Source organism: Tamandua tetradactyla, chromosome 9 (genome assembly GCF_023851605.1).
Source record: "Tamandua tetradactyla isolate mTamTet1 chromosome 9, mTamTet1.pri, whole genome shotgun sequence".
Classification (NCBI taxonomy): Eukaryota; Metazoa; Chordata; class Mammalia; order Pilosa; family Myrmecophagidae; genus Tamandua; species Tamandua tetradactyla.
The window spans coordinates 14226778-14248670 of record NC_135335.1 but is presented as its reverse complement, the minus strand read 5'-3'; the positions used below and the strand labels follow the sequence as shown (position 1 = coordinate 14248670).

General features: G+C 52.4%; 1 protein-coding gene across 1 annotated transcript; it reads left to right on the top strand.

Annotated features, from left to right (window-relative positions):
• Positions 1-9968: 9968 nt before the first annotated feature.
• ZP1 (zona pellucida glycoprotein 1) lies at positions 9969-18897 on the top strand. Its single transcript, XM_077114833.1, has 13 exons — positions 9969-10047; positions 10099-10365; positions 11425-11546; positions 11802-12165; positions 12300-12443; positions 14384-14571; positions 14649-14746; positions 16429-16556; positions 16643-16832; positions 16926-17070; positions 18181-18262; positions 18345-18464; positions 18733-18897. The coding sequence occupies exons 1-13, from the start codon at positions 9969-9971 to the stop codon at positions 18873-18875; spliced, it is 2070 nt and encodes a 689-aa protein (XP_076970948.1). The 3' UTR covers positions 18876-18897.
• Positions 18898-21893: the final 2996 nt, after the last annotated feature.

Here is a 21893-nt window from a genome sequence, read left to right as displayed (position 1 = left end):
GACAACCAAAGCTATAGGCTGAGCCCCCAGTCTTGGGGGTTGTTCATATGAAACTAAACCCCACAAAAGATAGGCTAAGCCTACTTAAAATTAGACCCAAGAGTCACCCCCAAGAGAACCTCTTTTCTTGCTCAGAGGTGGCCTCTCTCTCCAGCCAACACAACAAGCAAACTCACCACCCTCCCTCTGTCTACGTGGGACATGACTCCCAGGGGTGTGGACATTCCTGGCAACATGGGACAGAAATCCTAGAATGAGCTGGGACTCAGCATCAAGGGATTGAGAAAACCTTCTCCACCAAAAGGGGGAAGAGTGAAAAGAGACAAAGTGTCAATGGCTGAGAGATTCTAGACAGAATCGAGAGGTTATCCTGGAGGTTATTCTTACGCATTAAATAGATATCACCTTGTTAGTTAAGATGTAATGGAGAGGCTGGAGGGAACTGCCTGAAAATAGAGAGCTGTGTTCCAGTAGCCATGTTTCTTGAAGATGATTGTATAATGATATAGCTTTCACAATGTGACTGTGTGATTGTGAAAACCTTGTGTCTGATGCTCCTTTTATCTACCTTATCAATAGAAGAGTAGAACATATGAAATAACAATAAATAATAGGGGGACCAAGTGTTAAAATAAATTTACTAGATTGAAATGCTAGTGATCAATGAAAAGGAGGGGTAAGGGGTATGGTATGTATGAATTTTTTTCTGCTGTCTTTTTATTTCTTTTTCTGAATTGATGCAAATGTTCTAAGAAATGATCATGATGATGAATATACAACTATGTGATGATATTGTGAATTGTTGATTATATATGTAGAATGGAATGATCATAAGATGTTTGTTGCTATATATTTTTAAAAGAATTTAAAAAAAACAAACTCAAAAGCCTACAAGGCCAGATGTTGAGATAAGTTTGGCTGGGAAAGAAAGAAGCTTTTGAAAAACGTGGGTGTGTGTTGGGAATTGGATCCCTTTTGAAATTCTCCCCAATTGCACAGAAGAACTGGCATTCCTTTGGAGTCTTGTTTGGTTCCTGGCCTGGGCACCTTGCCCTAGGATCCCCTTGCAGAAACTGGGCCACCGGGCCCGCCCCGGCTTCTGTCTGGGTATGTGATACAAGAAATAGCGGGCGCTTGTGCGGGAGATGCTGTGCTGTGGTTGGGAGGCAGGTCCCCGCATCTATCATTCATTGCAAGGCTGTTGCCAGCTGGTGGCTAATGATAGCTTAGGGGAGTCTAGGGGCAATAAAGGAGGGGGTGCTGAAATGACAAGGTAATGGCCAGCACAGCATGCAGGAGAAAGCTGGAGAGAAAACAGGGATTCAGAACTGACCCTGCGAGAATGACCCTGTGGTGGCCGCTGCAGGCCCTGGCTGGGAGCAGGGGGAGAGCGTGAATGCACCACAAGCAGCCATTTCCCTCCGCTCACCCCGACATGGAGCCACCTACTAGCTGAGTCACCGGGGGCCTGGGGATGGTGGTTGGGTCTCCCGGAATTTTCTGCACCAGGACAGCCACCGCTGGGCTGACGGCACCGTTCGAGCCGTAACTTCTTAGCAGGGTGCAGGCCAGTCCCTCCTGCGTCTCATGATGGGCCAGCATGCACAAGTCAACCTCCAGAGGGGCTGAGGTGCTCCCCCAGTCCCGGGCCCCAGAACCCAGCCAAGAGTCCCAGCTGGTCTGTCCACTGGAGTCCTGCAGGGACAGCCTCAGAGGCCGGCGTGAAGTCCCCACTCCTGGGAAGACACTCAGTGGCCTCCACGGCTCCCGGCCCCCAGACACCCGGCCCGTCCCTCCAGACATCTCTCAAGGTGTGGGATCTCAGTGGTGGGCTCTGCCCCTTCTCCTTTCCTCCCCCACCACCTCCTCTTCACCTTGCCACACTAGCACCCCTAATTCTCTTCTCCCCGTGACCCCAGACGGCACATCGGGGAGAGCCATGAGCATCCAAATTAATACCAAGGAGACAATCTTCTTCCCTCTAGGAAAGGAGCTGTCTCCCCGCAGCAACCCCTACAAAATAAGGGGGAGTTTCGGCCCCCCAAACCCAACCGCGCTGACCCGGGGCTGTCCTCTAAGGCAGCCTCTGAGCCCTGGGGCTCAGGGGTCACTTTTGGGGAGTCTAGCACTGCCCCTCCCCTCGCTGCATGGCCTCCCTGGCTGGGAACTTGGCAGCAATGAAACACGAGTCTTGGGTGGCTCGTCTTGTTCTGATTTCAGTTTTATTGTGATCACATACCTATGAGGTAACATCTTCCATGTCAACGGCTTCCACGGACGCAGTCCAGCGGTGTCAGCTCCCCCCCTCCCCCCCACACACCATCCATTCCAAAACTTCTCCATCACCCCAAATAAAATGAAGAGTTTTCCAAACAGCCAGAGGTGGGGCCGCGGACTGCTCTTTCGGCTGCGAGTTAAGTCACCCCTTGTGCCCCACCCCCGGCCCCCAGACACAGCTCAGCACCATTCTCCCAGGCTTGGTGGGGAGCACCCTCCCCCCGCCCTCCCACCAGGTACCCTCGTGCAAGTAAATGCCCCGCACAGTCTCTCCCTGCAGCCCTGCTCAGGGGCCTCTTTTCCAGCTGAAACCCTCCCGCCTCTCTGCTCCCTTCCCAGCCCGGTTCCCAACCCCGCAATCACTGCCCCGGTTCCACTCCAAACCCTCCCCCTCCGAGGACCGCCTACGCAGAACTAATAAAACAAACAGCACTCCCGGGGAGCTGGCCCGGAGGCAATTTCTGAAGGAGGTGCCCCTGTTTGTTCTTTCCGGGAGGGGGGAGGGGGGTGCGGGCTGCACTCCCACGGTGGAGATGGGAAAATGGGCCTCACGGCACGCACGCACTCCCGGGGCCCCCGCCCCCCGCCCCACCCCCACCCGGAGGATCCCGGCAGCTCAGAGTGGGTCGGCCGAATGCCCTGAGCCTGTGCCGTCCCCCCCCCCCCCCCCGCGACCCGGGGGTCCCTGGGGTTCAGAAACCTGCAGCCAGCCCCGGGCGCTCTGGGAGGGGCCCCGGGGCCGGGCTTACTGACTGGGAGGGGGGGACAAGAGAGCCCGCCCAGCCAGGGTCCGAGAAGGAGAGGATCGGGTCAGAGTGGACCCCTGCGGAGGCTTCTGAGGTGTCGGGTGGACACCAGGACTGACAGAGGGGCACGTGCGTGGGCTGCACAGTCCAGGTGAGGGGGCCTCTTTAGAAACCCTGTAGAGTCGGTCGTATAGACCAGCGATTCTCAACCTGGGTGAGCACCAGCATCCCCTGAAGGGGCAGCTTGCAACCCAGATTGCTGGGCCCCACCCACCCGGCAGAATTTTCGTATCCAGCAGGTCTGGGGTGGGGCCTGGGAATCTGCATTCTGACAAGTTCCCAGGCGGGGCTGGTGCTGCCAGGCAGGGGGCCGCCTGCGGTACCCGGAGACGGCAGGGGGTCCTGGGTCTGGTGTGCAGTAGCAGGGCTGTGGGAGAGAGCAGGGGCTTTCGGCAGAGGCAGGAGCCCCTTCCCCCCTCTCCAGAGCTGGAAGGATTGAAGGAAATGATGTGCAAAGTGCTCGTCTGGGGGATGGGGTGGGGGGTGGTTGACAGCGCCAGCTGCTGTTGTCATTTCTTCTTCTCGTCGGCGTCCAAGCTGCTGGGGCTGGCCTTCACCAGGCAGAACTGGGGAGGGGCACAGAGTCTAGGGAAGACGTGCTCTGTCCCAGCTGCCACTGCAGCCGGAGCCTCCCTGGAGGGGCTACAGATTAGAGGGAAGAGGGAGGCCAGGGGTCCAGGGCTCGGTCGTCAAGCCTGGGGAAGGGCGTTCTGACCTGAAGGGTGAGCACCCACCAAAGCTCCCCTTTGGCCTGGCTTCTAGGGACAGCTGCAGTGAGTAGCAGGGAGTGGGGAGGGAGACAGATCTGCAGCCCCAGGCACAGCCTAACCTGGTCCGTGGCTCAGCATCAGGTCCTGGGCCCCAGGAGCTGGGGAGAAGAAGCAGCCACCCCTGGGGCGCAGGCCCTCTTCCCTATTGGAATGGGATGTCACAGCCAGAAACAGCTGAAGTCACCTGTGCTCAGAAGGAGGCAACTCTGAGATTGTAACTTTCTGAACACAGACCTCTGCTGCGTCTCTGCCCAAGAGGTGGGTCCAGAACTTCTGACCTCGGCGTTCAAGGCCTCTCCCAACCAACCACATCCTCCCCGCCCCGCCCCGCCCCATCAAACCCTGTCTCAGGAACACCTGAAACACCGTACCTTTGCACATGCTATTGCTGCTGTCAGGGAGAACTCTCCCCACTTCCCATCCACGTGGCAATGTCCTCCTCATCCTTCAGAGCCCCCCGTTTGGAATAATCAGTGTCTCTGAGCCCTAAAGAGGATGCTTTAACAGACACTGACAGTTAAGGAAACAGGACAGCTTCTCCCTCTGAAAGCTCCCACTTGGGCTTTCTGCCGCTGCCCTGCCTTAGGAAGCAGGGTTTTCAGGTTCCTTTCTGGCCTCTTTAAAGAAGACCCCCACAAGAAGTGAGCTGCATGGCAGGGTGCAGGTGAGGCCTGCCTGGAAGCCTCCAGCCCCTGACACCCGAGACCCTCGAGTTGCCCACATCAGTGGACGGGGAAGTGGGGCCCTGCCCCACGACAGCTTGTGGGAGGCCTGGTTGAGCTCCCTGGTGCCGCCAGCGTCCACAGGAGAAAACCCAACTCCCCACTCGGCTGCTAAGCCCCTTGGTGTGGTGCTGCCCCCACCCCAGCACCTCTGTCTTCATTTCTGCTGCTCCCTAGTGACACCCAATTCCCAGACAAGCACATATCACCACCACGACAACCCCCACCACCCTCACTTTCTGCACACCAAGCCATTTCTGGGCCCTTGCTGCTGCTCCTTGTTTCCCAACCTGGAAAGCCGTTCCTTCCATTAACCTCCTGTTGAACTCCTATTCATCCTTCAAAACCCTTGTCAGGGGTCACATCCTCTGGGAAGGCTTTGCTGATCCTCAGGGAAGACCCTGCCTCCCTCGCCTCCCTCCCACTTTACATATTGCCACCCTTGCCCCTCGTGGTGACTCTTTCACACACAACTGCTCCCCACTCTCACAAGGAAAAACTTGAGAACCGAGACAATTCCTATCTTATTTCCTTGTCTCTAAACGGAGCAGAGGTCCTGACACCTGACAAATGCCCAATAAATGTTTGCCAAAAAGACCTCCAAAGCTCCCCCCTGCCCCAGTTCCTCACAATGACCATTTCTAGATCCAGTGTCACCCATAGCGTGGTCCAATTCTCTCTGGCTCTGGGAGAGACAAATAACTTTCTATTAGGAAGGAAGACAAGAAGTCAGCGCAGGCAGAGCCAGGTCCGTGCATACGCCAGTTTACCAGCGCCGAAACAATCACCGTCATTGCATGTTCATTTCCTAGGACTGCCGTAAAAAAATCACCACAAATTGGATGGCTGAAAACAGCAGAAATGTATTCTCACACTGTCCTGGAAACCAGAAGTCTGAAATCAAGATTTCGGCAGGGCTAGGCCCCTTCCAAAGTCTCCCAGAGAGAACCCCTGAAGCCCAAGTGGATACTCCAAAATGATGACCCTTGCGTCTCAAGGTCCTTAAATAAGCTACATCTGCAAAGCACCCCTCCCCCTGAATAAATTACCATTTACAGGTTCCAGGGATTAGGGGCAGGAGGAGAGGGAGGGGGAGGGGAGGAGAAATGTAGAGGCCTGGGGAAAAAACATTCATTTTAAATGAATTCATGACAGTCAAGGAAACACATGTCCTAGATTTTCAAAAGATGGGCGTCCGAAAAAATCTGAGAAAAAGTAGGTATGACTTTAAAACATGAAGCTATGGGACTGCAGGAAGATATTCTCATAGATTTGGAAAGTTCTTGAAAATTTCATTCGGATTTAATAGTTGTAAGTGAGAAAATGGGGGTGGGTGAGTATATATATATATATATTTAAAAACAAAATCAAAACATGCTGATTAAACCAGCCTCTTCGATAAATTCAAATTTCAAAGGATTTGGGTACCAGATAGAAACTAAGGGCATATAACTGAAAGGGAATATCCAAGGGCTACTCTAATATTACAGAAAAAGATTAGGATGATCACAGCTCAAAATGAATGAGTCCTGGGGGGGAAGTTTACACACACACACACACTTACGCTCTGTGCCACAAGAGTGAAGAAAACAGAACAGCCACTGCAGTCAGTGAATTGCAGGCATTAGGTGAAAACGCCTCGGTAATAACACATCTGTGACTGATTGGCTAGATAAATCAGAGGAGGGCTGACTAGTGCCTCAGTGTTAACCTGGATAAAATATTCTAGTTCACTCTTTTGTTGCTCAGATGTGGCCTCTCTCTCCAACCAACACAACAAGCAAACTCACCGCCCTCCCCCTGTCTAGGTGGGACATGACTCCCAGGGGTGTGGACCTTCCTGGCAGTGTGGGACAGAAATCCTGGAATGAGCTGAGACTCAGCATCAAAAGATTGAGAAAAACCCTAGATGGAGCTGAGACTCAGCATCAAGGGACTGAGAAAACCTTCTCGACCAAAAGGGGGAAGAGTGAAATGAGACTGTCAGTGGCTGAGAGATTCCAAACAGAGGCGAGAGGTTATCCTGGAGGTTATTCTTACTCATTAAATAGATATCACCTTGTTATTCAAGATGTAATGGAGAGGCTGGAGGAAACTGCCTGAAAATGTAGAGCTGTATTCCAGTAGCCATTTTCCTGAAGATGATTGTATGATAGAGCTTTCACAATGTAACTGTGACTGTGAAACCTTGTGTCTGATGCTCCTTTTATCTACCTTGTCAACAGACGAGTAAAACATATGGAATAAAAATAAATATGGGGGGAACAAATATTAAAATAAATTTAATTCGAAATGCTAGTGATTAGTGAAAAGGAAGGGTAAGGGGTATGGTATGTGTAATTTTTTTTTTTCTGTTTTCATTTTATTTCTTTTTCTGAATAGATGCAAATGTTCCAAAAAATGATCATCACATAGTTGATGCAAAAGCAACTATGTGATGATATTGTGAATTATTGATTTTATATGTATATATGTAGAATGGAATGATCAAAATAGTAATGTTTGCATTTATTTGGTATTTTTTGGTGCTTAAAAAAATAATTATTTAAAATATATATTCTAGCTCATTTTCCAAGACCCTGTTCTTCTCAGCATTTGAGTGACTTGCATTAAGTCACTTGCATTAAGATAGATTAATGAATGAGATAGAAGCTTGCTTGAAGTTGAGACAGCGAATATTTCGGTGATGGAACAATTCTCTCAAATCTTCACTAGACTCATAGGTCAAATGTGATAAGATGGATAAGTACAAAGTATTAGATCTGGTCACACAAAAAAAATCTGCAAAAATAGAATAGCGAGAGAGAGAGATGGTTTATCAACAGGAGATTTGGGGAGATTTTAGATTAGTCCAAAACTCATACCCATTAGATCAGTCATATATACTCTTGACAAGTGAGTTAACAAAAAATAACGAAATAAAGTGTAAAACTTCCCATGGCCTATCAGTAAAGTCCACTTCCCTGTCTCCTCCCTTCTGTGCTCAGCTCTTCCCCCACCCCCCAGCACCCACAGCTCGCCTCGGGTCTATCCTTCCTGGACCTCTGAGCGCCCACCCAGCGCTCCCTCCTTCCACCCACCTCTTCTCTCCTAAATTCCCTCTGCCTCAATTCACCATCCTGCATACCACCCCCAGGGCTCTCCCCACCCCGCTTTCCCCACAGAGCTTCAGCCACCCCAAAAGTTCATCTTGGCCAAGCATTCAAGCGCTACCACGTCTATTTTCGATTAGTGTGTTTTTGGTTGTTTGTTTTTCCCCCACATGCCATTTATCTCTTGCATCTCTCTACCAGCACGGTGAGCTCAGCCTGACTGTCGGTCCCCAAATTCACCACCGGAAAACCTGAAGCTCAAAAAAATGAAGCGTCTGTCCCAGGTCACGGCTGGAAAGGGGGAAGGGGGGGCAACGGCCAAACCTTAGGCGACGCGGGCGGCTGCTGATTATAATGACTGGTTTATTAAGGTGTAGGGTGCTGGGCTCTCCGCCAGGTTAAGTAATTTCCTGAGTGGTTGCCGCTCCCTGCACCCCCTTCCCCCACCCCCTCCCCACTCCCTGGGTCGGTTGTGCAGAGACATGAGCTAATCCAAGCAAGACCCTTGGTAGCTGTGCCACCCTGCAGGCATCTCTGGACTGGGATGCTCTTGTTATTATGATTATTATTTTTTTTAACAGACTTAATTTCTTAGGACAGTTTTAGATTTACAGAGAATTTGAGAAGACAGCACAGAGGGTTTCCATAGACCCACCTCCAGTTTCCCCTGTGAACATCTCACATCAGTGGAATCTATGTATTACAATTAATGAGCCCATATGGATATGTCATCACTGAAATCCAAGGTGCCTTGGGATTTCGATGGCTTTTCCCCAGCGTCCCTTTTCTGTCCCAGGACCCCATCCTGGGTGTCATGTCGCCCTTAGTTAGTTGTCCATCCCTGTTGTGTTTCTTAGCGATGGTCACCGAAGGAGCTCTTGGATGAGGGGTTTCCTTTGGTCTCCCACCTAGCTCCCGCATCTGCCTGGGTTCTCGGGGGCAGGGGCAGTGTCCCCATGGCCCCAGTTCTGCTGGGCCCTGAAGCCCCCCCGAGGAGCGGCCTGCTGCCCAGCGCCACCTCCCCTGCAGCAACCCGCCGTCCCGAGGCCCAGGTGCAAGCACTGGGCAGGTTGCAAATGGTCAGGGGCTTGGGAGACGGGGCAAGGGGCCCCGAGGCCGGCAGGGGCCTACCTTGCAGTCCCAGTTCACCTTTCCTAGAAACTTTCCTCCTTCATCTCCCCTACCCCCTCCCAGCCAGAATCACTCCTGCTGAGAAAGCATCAAAAGTTTCCCTGACCCCTTTGTCCAGAGCGATTCCTCCCCTCCATAAATCCCAGAGTGATTTGAACAGTGAATACAAAAGTGTTTGCAAAGTCCCCTTCAGGGAATGGTGAGAAAGGGAGAAAATTCAATTTCCCCAAGTTGAATTCTTGATATTCTCACAAGCAGTGGGGACAACCAAAGCTATAGGCTGAGCCCCCAGTCTTGGGGTTTGTTCATATGAAACTTACTCCCACAAAGGACAGGCTAAGCCTACTTAAAATTAGGCCTAAGAGTCACCCCCAAGAGAGCCTCTTTTGTTGCTCAGATGTGGCCTTTCTCTCCAGCCAACATGATGAGCAGTCTCACCACCCTCCCCCCCCCCCCCAGTCTACGTGGGACATGACTCCCAGGGGTGTGGACATTCCTGGCAACGTGGGACAGAAATCCTAGAATGAGCTGAGACTCAGCATCAAGGGATTGAGAAAACCTTCTCCACCAAAAGGGGGAAGAGTGAAATGAGACAAAAGAAACTGTCAATGGCTGAGAGATTCCAGACAGAATCGAGAGGTTATCCTGGAGGTTATTCTTACACATTAAATAAATATCACCTTGTTGGTCAAGATGTAACGGAGAGGCTGGAGGGAACTGCCTGAAAATGTAGAGCTGTGTTCCATGTTTCTTGAAGATGATTGAATAATGATATAGCTTTCACAATGTAACTGTGTGATTGTGAAAACCTTATGCCTGATGTTCCTTTTATCTACCTTATCAACAGATGAGTAAAACAAATGGAATAAAAATAAATAATAGGGGGAACAAATGTTAAAATAAATTTAGTTTGAAATGCTGGTGATCAATGAAAGGGAGAGGTAAGGGGTATGGTATGTATGAATTTTTTTCTGTTGTCTTTTTATTTCTTTTTCTGAATTGATGCAAATGTTCTAAGAAATGATCATGATGATGAATATGCAACTATGTGATGATAGTGTGAATTACTGACTATATATGTAGAACAGAATGATCCAAAAAATTTCCCCAAGCCCAGCTGAGAGGCAGAGAGCCAGGGGTGGAGGTAACCTCGGGGCCCCAGAAGGAGGAATGCCTGCCCCTGCCTGCCCCTACCTTCAGGGCGGGAGTTTCACCAAAACCCCTGGCGGCCAGGTGGGCACCTGCCCAGGTGAGCCCCCTCTGCTCATAGAAGCATCCACCTGTACCTCCACCATATAAGGCCCCGGCCCCCCGTGCCCGGCGGTCTGGGGTTTGTCGTGGAGATCGTGGCGTGTCTGGGGGGGGGGCTCGGCCATGACCTGGGATCGCCATTTAGCTCTGTTGCTGCTGCCGCTGGTGGTGGCCACTCTAGGGCTGGGCTGGAGCCAGCGGCCACAGCCGGAGCCTGACCTCCCAGGCCCTTGGAATAGCTATGCCTGCGGGATCAAGGGTCTGCAGCTGCTGCTGTCCCCCAGGCCAGGCCAGACTCTCTGCTTTAAAGTGGTGGGTGAGTGCCAGCTGGACCCCCGGACCCTCTCCGCAAGGCGGGGCGCTGTGACCCTTTCCCCGGAGCAGGAGCAGGCAGGACACTTCGCTCGGCTGGGGAGTGGCTACTCACAACCCCTCACCACCTTTAAGAGGAGGGAGGGAGGGAGGGAGGGAGGCAAGGTGCCCTCTTCAGTGTCTCTGGTCACCCCGGGCAGTTTCTCCAGCCTGCTTGGGAGTTGCTTGAGCATTTTGTTGAAATGCAGGCTCGGCTTCACCAGGTCTGGGGCGGGGCTGAGATGCTGGGTTTCTAACTCTCCCAGTTGCTGCTGATGCTGCTGGTCCACAAGCCACACTGCATGGCCGGCCTTAGAGGAGAAAAAGCCTATGGGCTTGGAAGGGGTGTTCGAATCGGTAGCTTCTAAGCTGTGTGATCTCGGGCAATTGAACTGATCTCTCTGAGCCCCTCTCCTCATCTGGAATGTGGGGAGGATGACCCCAGCCTTGCCCTGAGCACTGAAAGGGGAATACCTGGGGCGGGGGTAGGAGGGTGCCAGCTCCCAGGGCGTGCCCAGCTTGTCCTGGGCTCACAGGTTGGGCAAACACCTAGTAGTGAGCCACCGAGGCTGCAACAGCCAGGTAACATGCAGACATGGTTTGGCTCTTTCTGCAAAACCTTTCTGCAAAATCAGATCCTCCTTCTACCAGAGAAAGCATACTTTAGCCTCTGAGCTTCAACTGCCTCATCACAGATGTGGCTAACTAAGCTTAAAACACGCAAAGTGCCCGAGACCCTTCTTGCCTTTTGTTCACCATATTGCCTTTCCTGCCTGCTGCTGTGTGCCGTCACCAGGGAACCTGAGCTAGAAAGATCCCAGCTGAAGCCTATCACCGCCCCTTTGGGAACCAAGACCAGAGAGGGAAAGGAACTTGCCCAAGGTCACACAGCAAGCTGGCAGCAAAGCAACAGCTGGCACCCGGGTTCCCTGGCTCTGAGTGGAGACTTTTCTCACTGTACTCCGAATACCTCTGGCTTTGCCTTCAGCAGCCCTGACCCCTCCCTCTCTCCGCCCCACCCCAGATGAATCTGGAAATGGGCTTACAGAAAACAACTGTTCCATCTGCTACCACTGGGTCGTCTCTGAGCCACATGAGCCTGTGGTCTTCTCTGCGCCTTACAAAGGCTGCCGCGTGCTGGAGAAAGTAGGCATAGCTCACCCTTCTGGGTAGGGTCCTACGGCTGGTGAGCGAGCCCACACTGTGTCAGCCTGGGGAGGCCCCGGGGGGGCCAGCAGGGAACCCCTTGGAGCCGGAGTCGGTGAAAGCCAGGTGCGGGCCCAGGGCCCGCCCCCAAATGGCAGCTCCGGTCCCTAATGCCCAGTTGGCTCTGTTCTCCCTGACCCCTGGGAGGCTAGGGACCTCGTCTTAGCCTTGCTCTCCTATCACCTCCACTTGCAGGTTGGGCGTTCCCACCTGAGGGTGTTTATAGAAGCCCCACTGCCCGATGGGAGTGTAGATGGAGCCCAGGACGCCACCCTGATCTGTCCCAAGCCTGACCACACCTGGACTCTGGATGCCCACGTGGACCCACCCACAGCATCCTCGCTGTCTCCTGCGCGTCCTGTCCGCTTCCACCCCACCGCCGGCAGCCCCTCCCCTGGCTCCAGCCACATCCTTCCCAGCCCACTTTACCCAGAGTCCAGCTCTGGCCATCGGAGCTCTGCCTCACCATTCCTTGCACCTGGGCCTACCCGTCCCACCCCGGCCCCACCCCAGTGGAGCACCTTGGAGCAAGAGGCAATTGGCAAGCCAGCTTACATAGGTGCATAGGACCCTCTGGGGGGTGGGGCAGCCCATCGACTGGGCTCTAAGGGGCCCTCTCCCTCCATCTTCCCGGAAGCCTGCTGCCCAGCTGGGTTCCTTCTCATGCCCTTACCACTCTGTCACCAACCCTAGGCACCCAGCTGACCCAGGAGCAGTGCCAAGTAGCTTCTGGGCACATCCCATGCACAGAGAGAAGAAGGACCAAGGAAGCCTGTCAGCAGGCTGGCTGCTGCTATGACAACACCAGTGCAGTTCCATGTTACTATGGCAACACAGGTACAGCCTTCTACCACTTAAACCTGGTCCCCATTTCCTGGAACCCGAAGACTGGGAGAGCTTCCACCCCCCCTGGCTGGCTCACACTCTGGTTTGCACCCTTATCCTAAGACAGCCTGAGACCCAGAGTGGTCTGTGGGCAGAGACCTTGGCATAGGGGTGACCACACAACCCAACTTGCCTTATAACAGTTGTCCAGGGGAACTATCGATAGCATCCCCTTTGGCTCTCAAACACCCTGGTTTGGATCAATAGTTATTGATCCAAATTACTGGATTTAATTGACCTTACCTTTAGGGTACTTTTTTTCCATGGTTGAGAAAAGCCGAGAGCAGGTAGGGCTTGCTCAAGCTAACATGGGCATAAGAGGTACCTTTTTTTTTCCCTAGTACCACAATGACAAAGAACCACAGGCTGGGTGGCTTAAAATAAGACTGACTGCCTAATCATTCTGGAGGCTAGCAGTTCTGAAAGGAATAGGGGAGAATCTTTCCTTGCCTCTTTTTAACTTCTGTTGACTTCCCAGCAGTCCTTGAGTGTCGAGCTCTGCTTCGGTGGCCTCGTGACCTTTGCCTCTTGTCTGTCTGTGTCTAAACTCCCTCTTCTTATAAGGATGAGTCATGTTGGGTTAGGACCCATGCTGACCCAGCTTGGCCTCATCTTAATCAATCACATCTCCAAAGACCCAATTTCCAAATAAGGCCACGTCCACAGGGCCAGGGGTTAGGACTTGAGCTTGTCTTTTTGGAGGACACAATTCAACTCCTAAAGAGTCACGAGGAAGGTGGGAATCCGCGTCTTCCAGTGACCAAGCCAGGGTTTTGTTGTTTTTGTTTTTTGTTTTTTTTGTTTTTTACTTTTTGTTTTTTTTATCCAGTGACCAAGCCAGGGTTGTTTTTAGTTTTTTGGGGTTTTTTTGCATGTTTCAAAAATTTTCATTGTGAAATATCCACACACATACAGACCTGACATGGTGCATAACCAGCGGCTCACAATATCATCACATAGTTGTGTATTCATCACCATGATCATTTTTAGAACATTTGCATTACTCCAGAAAAAGAAATACAGAGAAACTCGTGTATCCCATACTTCCTTCTCATGGACCACTAGCGTTTCAATCTATCCAATTATTTTATCCCTTATCCCCCCCCTTTTTTTAAACTCGTCTCTCCATATCCTGGATAAAATATCAGGCACAAGGTTTTCACAATCACTCAATCACATTGTAAAAGCTTTATCAATAACAATTGCCTTCAAGAATTAAGGCTACTGGAACACAGTTCAACAGTTTCAGGAATGTGCCTCCAGCCATTTCAGTACACCAAAAACTAAAAAAGGACAGCTATATAATGCTTAAGAATAACCTCTCCACTCTGTTTGAAATCTCTCAGCCACTGAAACTTTATTTTGTCTCCTTTTTCTCTTCTGCCTTTTGGTCAAGATGGTTCTTATTCCGATGATGCCAGGTCCTGGCTCATCCCAGGGAGTCATGTCCCACATGGCGGGGAGGGCAGCGAGTTCACCTCCCAAGCAGCTTAGAGAGAGAGGCCACATCTGAGCAGCAAAAGAGCTTCTTTGGGGATGACGCTTAGGCATAATTATAAGTAGGCTTTGCTTCTCCATTTCAGGAATAAGTTTCATAGGGTCAAACCCCAAGATCAAGGGCTCAGCCTGTTGAACTTGTTGTCCCCACTGCTTAGGTGAATAACAGGAATTCCCAGATGGGGACATTTGATATTTCTTCCTTTCTTCCCAGTCCCCCAAAGAGACTTTGCACATATTATTTTTATTCCCTCCCCAAATTACTTGGCTCTATCAGGGTATCATCAAGCCAGGGTTTAAATACCGATCGCCTTTTGGTCCATTCCCCCGCCTCCAGGCTGGCTGGACACTAAACCCTAAGTCCCTGACTCGCATATCGGTGACTTTTGTCCCAGCTACTGTCCAGTGCTTCAGAGATGGTCACGCCGTCGTGGTGGTGTCCCGAGAGACGGCCGTGGCACACAGGATCACGCTGGCCAGCCTCCACCTGGCGTATGCCCCCTCCGGCTGCTCTCCGTCCCAGGAGACAGAGGCATTTGTTACCTTCCGCTTTCCCCTCACCCACTGCGGCACAACGGTCCAGGTAGGCATGGGACCATGGGCCAGTGTCCACTTTCTGCTGCCCCTGGGGAGGACCTCACTTGGCTTCTCCTCCCATAGGTGGCTGGCAACCAGCTCATCTATGAGAACCAGCTGGCGTCTGCCATGGACGTCCGAGTGGGGCCCGAGGGTTCCATCACACGGGACGGCGCCTTCCGGTGAGGGGGAGTGGGCAGGGGGCTTGGGCGTGGTGCACAGGATGGCTTTGGGGTCATCTGGGTTCAAGTTCAAGCTCTGTTCTTACCTGGCTGCGTGACCTCCGACAAGCTCCTGGCCTCTTCCTGTCTCCATGTCCCCGGCCATCCCAAGGGTCAGGCACCTCTCGGGGCTGGGACGAGGGCTAAGTGACACCTGTCCATGCCTGGCACATGGGTGCAAACAGAGGCTGATGGCAGCACCCGAGAGGGCTGGAACCTGCCTTTATCCCTCCAAGAAGCAAACCTGAGTGGCTGAAAGCATCTCCTTCCAAGCCCCAGGAAGGGACCGGGGCAATGGCGGTCACCACCTCTGGATCTGAGGCTATAAAGCTACCACTGAGGCGGAAGGTACCCTGGGATGTGGCGGAAGGAAGAGCTGGGGGAAGGCCCACCCGGGGCTGCTGACTCGGTGGGCAAAACCACCCCGGGTGACTGGGGAGCAGGGGCTTGGAGCCTGGCCTCAGCCTGTCCACCCGGTCAGGTAGCGTGAGTGTATTTCTTCTGGGTTGCAGAAATTCCATGCTTGGCACCAAGTGGATGCCGGGGGGCAGGGGTGTGTTTCTTCTCTCCCTCACCCACCTCAGCATGCCAGCGGAGCTGGTGTTCAGGTGTCTTTTGCCTTCAAACATTAAGAGCCTACGAGGCATTGAGGGTGGGAGACAGATCGGTCATGCTTTAGGCTCTTGGCCCAGAACTGTGGGGAGTGGGTTAGCCAGGATGCACCGCAGTGGCCAGGGATTCTGGGGGGACTAGGAGTAGAGGAAAGACTGGGCATAGCCCACGAAGAAGGGCCAGGAGGAGAAAGGTCATCGGGTCAGGGTGAATCTACTCAGTGGTGAGTGGGCTGCAGGCTTCAGCCTCTGTCTCTAGGACACCTTCCCCAAGGGCACCCTGATCTCCTGCCACCCCAAGGCTCTGCTTCAAAGAGGTGGAGCCCTCAGGAGTGGGAGGTAAAGGGAGAAACGGGGTCGGGTGGGGTCGGGTCAGGTAACTCCTACAGGACAGTCCCCACATGCAGGCACGGGTGTCCCACCAGGAACGTGGCCTTCGGGCTAGCAAGGGAGATGCTAGGTCATAAGGACAGCGAGGACACTGGGGTGGGGCCTTGGGACTCCTCATCCTTCGCCCAGCTCATGGAGGAAGAAGTTGTTATTGCTCACAGAGGGCGAGGTTAAGCTGTTGGCTCGTGATCCCACTGCCGGTAAATGCCGAGGAGATTCAAACCCTGGTCTGCCAGATGCTGGAGCCCTCAGGCCTGCACCTGGCTCGGCTGGTGGGCTCCGAGGGCCTCGACTGCTGGACCAGGGCAGAGGGCCAGGGGTAGCCACAGCAGGCTCGATGAGGAGGCAGTGCCACGGGAACCCTGTTGTCTCAGTTCTGCTGCCCCTCAAAACAGCACAGGGGCCAGGCAAGATGGGTTCTAATGTCTGGATAGCAAATGAAGGGGAGGTTCCTCAGCCCACTTGGTAACGGTGCATGTCACTCCAGAGTTTGCTAGGCTAGCATACCTCTGTTTTCCTGAGTATGCATCGTTCACTGTTGCATCAATATCGCTGACACCCAATTGATCGACTAAGTCCCAACTAAGTGGGACTCTCTTGATTCGTGTCTTCTCCTGCCACCCTCTTGCCCATGGCTTCCAGGCTGCACATCCGCTGTGTCTTCAATGCCAGTGGCTTCCTGCCCATCCAGGCCTCCATCTTCCCAGCCCCCTCGCCTGTCCCAGTGACCCAGACCGGCCCCCTGCGGCTTGAGCTGCGGATTGCCAAGGGTACGGTGTCCCCGTGCTTTCTCCTCTTGTCCCTGCTTCCCCGATGCACAGCCCACCCCGGACTCTTGTGCCCCTTCTTCGTGCAGATGAGACTTTCAGCTCCTACTACGGGAAGGAGGACTACCCCCTTACGCGGCTGCTCCGTGAGCCAGTCCCCGTGGAGGTCCGGCTCCTGCAGAGGACAGATCCCCGGCTGGTCTTGGTGCTGCACCAGTGCTGGGCCACTCCCAGCGCCAACCCCCTCCAGCAGCCTCAGTGGCCCCTCCTGTCGGACGGGTGAGTGGCAGGGGCTGCTCCAGCCGTCCCGCGGGCCCCCCACTCCCTGCCAGCCCGCCCCTCGGAGACCCCTGTGATTTCTCTCCTTCCCAGGTGTCCTTTTGATGGCGACAGCTACAGAACCCAAATGGTTGGCTCGCACGGGACAGCCGGGCCCTTCCCGTCTCACTACCAGCGCTTCGTCGTTTCTACCTTCACCTTCCTGGACCCCGGCTCCCAGCGGGCCCTTAGGGGGCCGGTAAGGAAACACCCTCGTGCCCGGTCCCCGGCTGCTGAGTGGGGTTTATAACATGAAACAATGCTGACAATGATCCTCAGGGTGGGCTGGATGTTACCAGGCATCGCATGAGTGAGTTGAAGAGGGCGGTGAGCAGAGGGTCCTGCCCTCGGTTAGTGGGGAGGTGACCTGCAAACTTCCGTGCTCGAGACAAGTGTGGGCGCAATCAGCCCTAAATCTGGACACGGATCACAGTGTTCAAGGTGGCCTCGTTTCTGATTCCAGAAATGATAACGTGTTCACGGCTAAGTCTGCACTGAACTTTTAAAACATAGCAACTTCTGCATCAAGTTAAGGGTGAATAAGCTCAGGTTTTTCTACATACAAATGGCACCCCAGGTCCCAAACTATTGCATAGCTTTTGGTCTATCGGACAGTAGATGGTATCATTCACATTAATAGATACAGACAAGGTAATTTTTAATGTCTGTTTTGGGTGTAGACTTGCCACTTTCTAGTACTTGTTGGACATCTTAATTCTCGCCTCTGCTGTGTGCTGCGACACTAACTAACCTGCTTGATGCCGGGGCATCTGTTGGTCAGGTGTATGGGCCCAGCTCTGGTCAACCCCTCCTCCTCCCCCTTCTGGGAGCTGCCCCTGCCCTGGTGTTTTTGGAAGCAGCGGTAACCTGTCCTCTCCTTCTCTCTCGGCCACTCAGTGGCCAAGCCAGGGTGCAGTCATCTGTTCCCTGCAGCCTGGTCCAGCTCCACCACCACCTCAGAATTCCCTCTTGTCAGCAGGCCAAAAGGGAACAATCCAGCTCCTTCCAGAGCACGGCTTGGGGAACAGGCTGAGGACTGGGGCTCCACCAAGGACAGTCCTCCTGCCTGCAGGTTACCCCACTGCAGACTGGAACTGAGGGGAAGGAGGGAGACAGGGATTCCAAATTGGGAAGCAGCATGTTGCCGAGTGGCTTTGGCCTGTCCTGGTCAGCATGCCCAGGTTTCTCCCTGCCTGCCCGGCTGGCCACAGCGTCTCCTTGGCTCCCATCTTGGATCCCGCTTCGGTGCTTCCTGCCCAGCAGTCCTGAGGCAGCCCCACCACCCCTTGACATGATGTCTTCCTGCCAGGTTTACTTCTTCTGCAGCGCTTCCGTCTGCCACCCCTCAGGGCAGGAGACCTGTTCTACTACATGCAGCTCTGGGACTGCAAGTGAGTGTGGAGGGCTCGGGCTGGGGGTGCTCTTTGTTCTTTGTTTCCCCCAGCAGCCCAAGATCCCCTCTTCCCTGGGTAGGACTGCGACGATTCTTGGGTCATCCCTATGATGCTGCGGGGCTCCAGAACATCGTGAGCTCTCCAGGGCCAGTGGGCTTTGAGGATTCTTCCAGGAACAAGCCCACACTGGGGCCCACAGGTAGGAGGGCTTGTGGGGGTTCTCCTCAGACCTCTGCTGCCCAAGAGTGTGTTGATGAAATTGGGAAGCTCCAGGCATTGAGGACAGGAGATGGTCTAACTGCATTTAATGGGGAACTGAGTGAAGCCAGACCTGGCCTGCCTTCTCTGCAGAAGGGTAGCTTCAGCTCTGTCTGTGTGACTTGGGGCCATGAGGGGCTGATATGGAGGGGCGTGTGGCAAGGGCCTTGCCCAGCCCTGTAATCCTTCAAATCCCTTCTTTCTGGCAGGCTCCACCAGGAACTCCAAACCAAGGCCTTACCTCTGGGCAGTCATCTTGCTGCTGGCCATTGCCCTGGTCCTAGTGGCTAGTGTCTTTGTACGCCTGAGCCGGACGTGGGCCCAGAGGCTCCAGGAAGGCAACAGAGGGTGAAGGGGCTCAATAAACCATTATTTCAAACTCATTGAAAGCGGGTATGGTTGAGTTGTTCGTCATAGCCAGAACATGTCCTCTTAGGAACGTGTTCCAGGCAGTTCTGTTCTTGCAGAATTGTGGTCTCTAAATACTTAGTCTCCCAACCCCTGGGTAGAGCCCAGGGCCCGAATCTGAGAGATGTGGCCTCCCCACGAGGACTGCAGGCATGCCAGGCAGTGAGCCCACGATGAGCCCAGGTAGGAGGGTAAACCAAGGCGGTTGGAGCATGGCCATGGCTTAGCTGAAATTCAAGGGCCCGGCAGGGACTAAGGGCCTGTGAAGTTGTGAGCTCCCCACTGACCCTAGAGCTTTGTCTTTTCAAGTTCCCTGCTTGGCTGCCATCCCAAGTAAGGGGGACTCAGAGTTCTCAGGGCCAACAGAACTAACCCTGAGCTGAAGGAGCGCTTCACGCCTACTCCAAGCCCACTAAAGGACTCTGACCTAGGCTTCTGCCATCGGCCTGGCCTCCCCGGACTAGTCTGTACAGAAACAGTGGGCCCTGGAGCTGCCTGCCACACAGCCCGTGGTCACCTGGTAGGCAAGTGCTGGTGCTCTCTGCTGCTGACCCTGCCCAGGTGTGACGCTGGCCTTCATCTATGATGTGAGAGCCAAGACCGTTGCAGATGGACGTGTGGATCTTCTAGGCTGGGTGGGAATAGCAGTTGGGGTGGGGCACGTGGTTCAGCCCCAGGGGAACATGGGTCCGCTATACTGTGGTTAAGATACACACATTTGCTTTCCTTTTGATGAAAACCGAGATTATTTCTTATTAAGGATGCTAAGTGTTGACTATAACTATGTCAGTATGTAAGTCTTTGTGTATTTTTTCAGAGGAAATACTTAAACAGAACTGTTGGGTCAAAAACTCTGTCCCTTATGCCTGTTTCCCCCATAGCCCCCCCACCACAGGCCTGTATCTTCCCAGACCTTTGCCTGCCGGACCACCACAGGACAAACAGCACTGTTTTAAAATGAACCTCTTTGATTAGAGGCCAAGCATCTTTACGACCACCTGCACCTTATAAATTGCCTCTTCCCACCTTCTACCTACTCCCCAGATTTGCCTATAATGAGCTTTCACAAATGAATGGGTTAATCCTTATCGTACAAATTTCCCTTCAGGTTGGCCATTGGCTTTTTTCGGTGGGGTTCTGCCAATCTTACTGTTCGAGGAGATGATGTTACAATTAACATTCTTTCCTCATATTTTTATCTTTGAACTTGAAAAAGCTTCCTCTACCTTTATATCAGCATACAAGTATCTATTTAAGCCATTCCTCTCTCCTCCAGTCAGGAGGTATATGCTGGAACATGACTTTTGACAGGTAACTTGAGGATACTGGGTGATGTACGTAGATCTCGTCAGAATGTCTACGACAAAGGGTTCTGTTTACAGAAGCATGTGAACCACTGGACTTCACTGCAGTCTGAGGACCCCTGTGCGTTCTCGGGAGGGAAAAACCTAGGTTCTGACTTTCCTAGGTATTGGAGTCTAGCCCAAATCTTGCTCAATTTGAAACTTCTTCTTCCAGCACCACCACATGGTGTGCAAAGGTACCTGAGCCCTGAGAGCAGCCGAGTCAGACATGATGGGACGATAACAAACCACTTTTGTTCACCCGCGGCAGGAAGCAGGGCTGCTCATAGGCTTGACAGGTTTTGCCTCTTCCTGACCTTTAGGGGAAGGGGACAGGGCCTATGGCCCATTACTTTAGCTCAAGTACAATGTAACTTTCTTATATGGCTCCATGCCCAGACATAGGGGCATGTCATATACATATATAATTTTTTTTAAGTGCCACTTCAAAATTGATACCCAGATCAATTTTCTGAATTGAACTAAAATGCCAGATCTAAGTATATTTTAAAATAACTTAATCACTGTTGAACTGACATGGAGAAAGAATAAAAAGGCACACATGCAGAGTCCACAACAAAAAGCAAAAGCTATGGGAAGTAAAACCAGCTTCCACCGTGGGGATTTCTATAAAACCTGAGAGCTTGCCATTCTTTTATTGGGTATGGGAACCTGCACATCAAGCCCATGGCCTGCCTGCCCAAGGTAGGGAGTCTCAACCCCAGAGTCCTACTAAAGCTGGGACTTCAAAGAGCTAGGTCCTCAGTACCAGAGTAAATGAGATTTTCAACTCGGGGAGCAACTGAGCAGCAAAGGCTGTACGAGATCACACACATACTCTTCAGGGCTTCTGGCACACTACAGAGTAACTGGAGTGAATTGTGGCACAGGTAAATCATGGACTGACACAGAAATGTGCTGGGACTACACCTCCTGCTCAGTTGGAGAAATTCACAAAGAAAAAGAAGGAAAAAAAAAACTACAGTTAGTTCTTGAGTAGAGCTTGATACTTCAAAGATGATTTGCAGAGACTTTTTTGGTTCTTTCAAAATTTCCTAGACTCTTCCTGGGGCCAGAAAACTACAAAGAGCAGTACAGGTGCCTCTTGTGAGTCCGTGCTGTTTGGCAGGAGGGAAAGTAAAGGTTTACTTTATGAGGTGGCATTCAAAATGATGAAAAAAGATGAGAACTCTTGAATAGAAAGACCATAATGGCAAAAAAAAAAAAAAAAAAAAAGGAATAATGCTGCTACACAGGAAGGGGCAGCAAGAAATCATGACAATTTGATCATGGTGCTGGACAGGGGAAAAATCTCCCTGGAGAATTAAATTCTGGACTGGGTAGGGAGGAGGGAAAAGCTTCAATCAAGGGTGAACTTATTTTTCTTTCAACTGGACAGGTGTGTTTTAGATACTTTGAATCCAAGTTTCACAATAAAAACTTAAAAATGTTGGTTAAAAAGACATGTTTCAAGTTTTCAAAGTGAGATCCTAGATGCCAGGCTCCTGGTTGAGACAGCAGCATAACTTGCCTTCTTTCAGGCTGCTGGGCATTTCTCTAAACATCTCGTCACCCCCATCTCCCACAATGCCCACATCCCCTCCCGCCAGCTTTTCCAT